The sequence below is a fragment of the Telopea speciosissima genome, chromosome 4, assembly GCF_018873765.1.
Source record: "Telopea speciosissima isolate NSW1024214 ecotype Mountain lineage chromosome 4, Tspe_v1, whole genome shotgun sequence".
Classification (NCBI taxonomy): domain Eukaryota; kingdom Viridiplantae; phylum Streptophyta; class Magnoliopsida; order Proteales; family Proteaceae; genus Telopea; species Telopea speciosissima.
The window spans coordinates 57,067,060-57,069,316 of NC_057919.1; the positions used below are offsets into that span (position 1 = coordinate 57,067,060).

A 2,257-nucleotide genomic window follows, 5' to 3' on the forward strand; every position below is an offset into this window, starting at 1 on the left:
ATTGGTAGAGCACTTGGAACATAATCATGTTCCAAGGGATAGTGGTTCAAATCCACTAAGACCCTTTTATTCAATCGTTCAAAACATAGTCAGTTAAGGTAATTTTAGAATGACAACTCTCAGCCTTTTTGTTTGAGGTCTTATATCCAGTAAAGGTAATTTTAGAATGGTTTAGTTCTTGTTATTGATATTCACTAGTTAAAAATACTAAATTTGTTAAATATTTATATTCTAATTGTGACTATATTTTATTATTATTAAATAATAAAATAATTAGTATACTTAATTTTATTTCACATTGCATTTTATCACATTTTGGGTAGATTCAGGTTTCAGAATCAAGATAACCAAACAGTTATTTTGGTAGATTCAGGTTTCAGAATCAAGGTAACCAAACAGTTATTCTGGTAGATTTAGGTTTCAGAATCAGGGTAACCAAACAGTTATTTTGTCAGATTCGTTCATCCACAGATACTCTAATCTATGGATGTTACATCTGAATCAATGCAGACATCCAGAAATTTACGCAACCAAACGCAAAGTTAGTTCTTCTATTCTTTCTTTTCTTCCTTTGCTCCACCACTTACACCCTGACCTAAGATCTGTTCAACAACTGCTGCTGCTAGTTGGAGTTTGATCACTGAATTCAGCAGATTTGCCTGCCTTTTCTTCCATCATCATACCCCAATCCACAGGTGAAGTCAAAACAGTGTTTAACTTCTGATTTAACATACCTGCGTATGCTCTGTTTTCTGTGTATTTCAGCATATAGTGTTTCTTCAGTTAAACCCTAACCACTAATCTATTTTCCCTCAAACTTTGGGAGCATAAAGCCCTAACTAGGCCCCCTACTCGACCAGGTCTTGGATCCTATTGCATCAGTCTATCGGCTGTTACTTAAAATCTCCCAAACTTTCAAATTTTGGATTCCAAAATTTCGGTTTTCAAAATTAATTTTAATCCATCTTTTGGATCGTTGTGAAAACATTAGGGCTTTGATTTAAACTACTGAGATTGAGGTCTGATCCAAATTTCAGACCAATCCGTTGGTTGGATTGAATTTAATTTAATTTCAGTTTTACTGTTTCTGAGATCTCCGCCTGTGAGATCACTGTTTCCTAAATTACTCCCAAACCGCTTATCGGATCATTCCCATATTTAGAAGGCTTCTTATCCTTTCTATTAGGTATTAACTATTGTTTCCTAGAGTTTGGTGTTATCCTGAGAAGTTTGAGTTTTCAGTCAATTTTTGGGTTTCTGAGTGGGGTTATGAATTGGGATCCTATCTGGGAGGGTTTTAGAGTTGTCCTACCTACCCCCCCCCCCCAACCACCACCACCACCACCACCACCACCACCACCATCACCACCACCACAACCACATAATACATACAAGAATCCATCCAATCAGATGATCCTTACCATCTGCTCAATTCCATAGATTCTATGGAGACAGAACAAAAGAACTTGGGCAATGATCTAAAAACCTTCGTGTGTATCAGATGGTTAGGGTCATCGAATTCTGGAATGTATATTTTTTTTCTTATGCATCTCAATGACGGAATACCTTTCAACGAGCTCCTAGTGCACCAAATGGAGTAGACTTAACACTCTTGTACAATAACTTGTTAAACCACGAAGTTTGCCCCTTATATTTCATTAATAAGAATTGAATGTAAGAATACAGGTAAATTAACTGACTACAAATAATGAGTCCATCAGCATTTATGGAATATTAAGTACCTTTCCAGTCTGAGGCATACCCATCACCATCTCCATTGTGAGAGAGCCTTCTTAGATAAGATTCCTCATCAGAAAAAGCAGGTCTTAGACATCCGATAATTGAAAGCCCGTTTGATGGACGGTCCATATTTTCTGAGTATTTGGTATTAACTGCCTACAAGAAAGTGCAAACTCAATATGCAGCTACAGTTGAAAGAAAAACTCCCGAATCCCACTAATCAGAATGGAATCTGCATCTATGGTTTATAAACAAGATGAATAGAAAATATTGCAGATCAGAAAGAGTCTACACCCAAGCCCACAAATTCCACATTAGTGACCCCACAAATAATCCAGTTGCAATCTTCTTTTAAACTTTTTCAATGATGACTAATTCTTCTAGCAAAGGTGGGGGGAAAAGGAAAAAGAAAGCTACATAATCTGCATTGACTTTTTTTTTTTTGGAGGTCAAAGAAAAGGTAATTTATTAAAAACAATGCAAGAATTGGGCACCCAGGAAGAGGAAACATCCAAAA

At 36.3% G+C, this 2,257-nt stretch overlaps 1 protein-coding gene across 3 annotated transcripts in view; it reads right to left on the reverse strand.

Moving 5' to 3' along the window:
• Positions 1 to 2,257, reverse strand: part of LOC122660437 (uncharacterized protein At3g49140) — a 57,558-nt gene that overhangs the window by 16,680 nt on the left and 38,621 nt on the right. For all 3 annotated transcript variants that reach the window (XM_043855746.1, XM_043855747.1, XM_043855745.1), the window contains one exon: positions 1,743 to 1,896. In XM_043855746.1, coding sequence (XP_043711681.1) covers positions 1,743 to 1,896 — 154 coding nt within the window. The remainder of the gene's footprint in view (positions 1 to 1,742; positions 1,897 to 2,257) is intronic.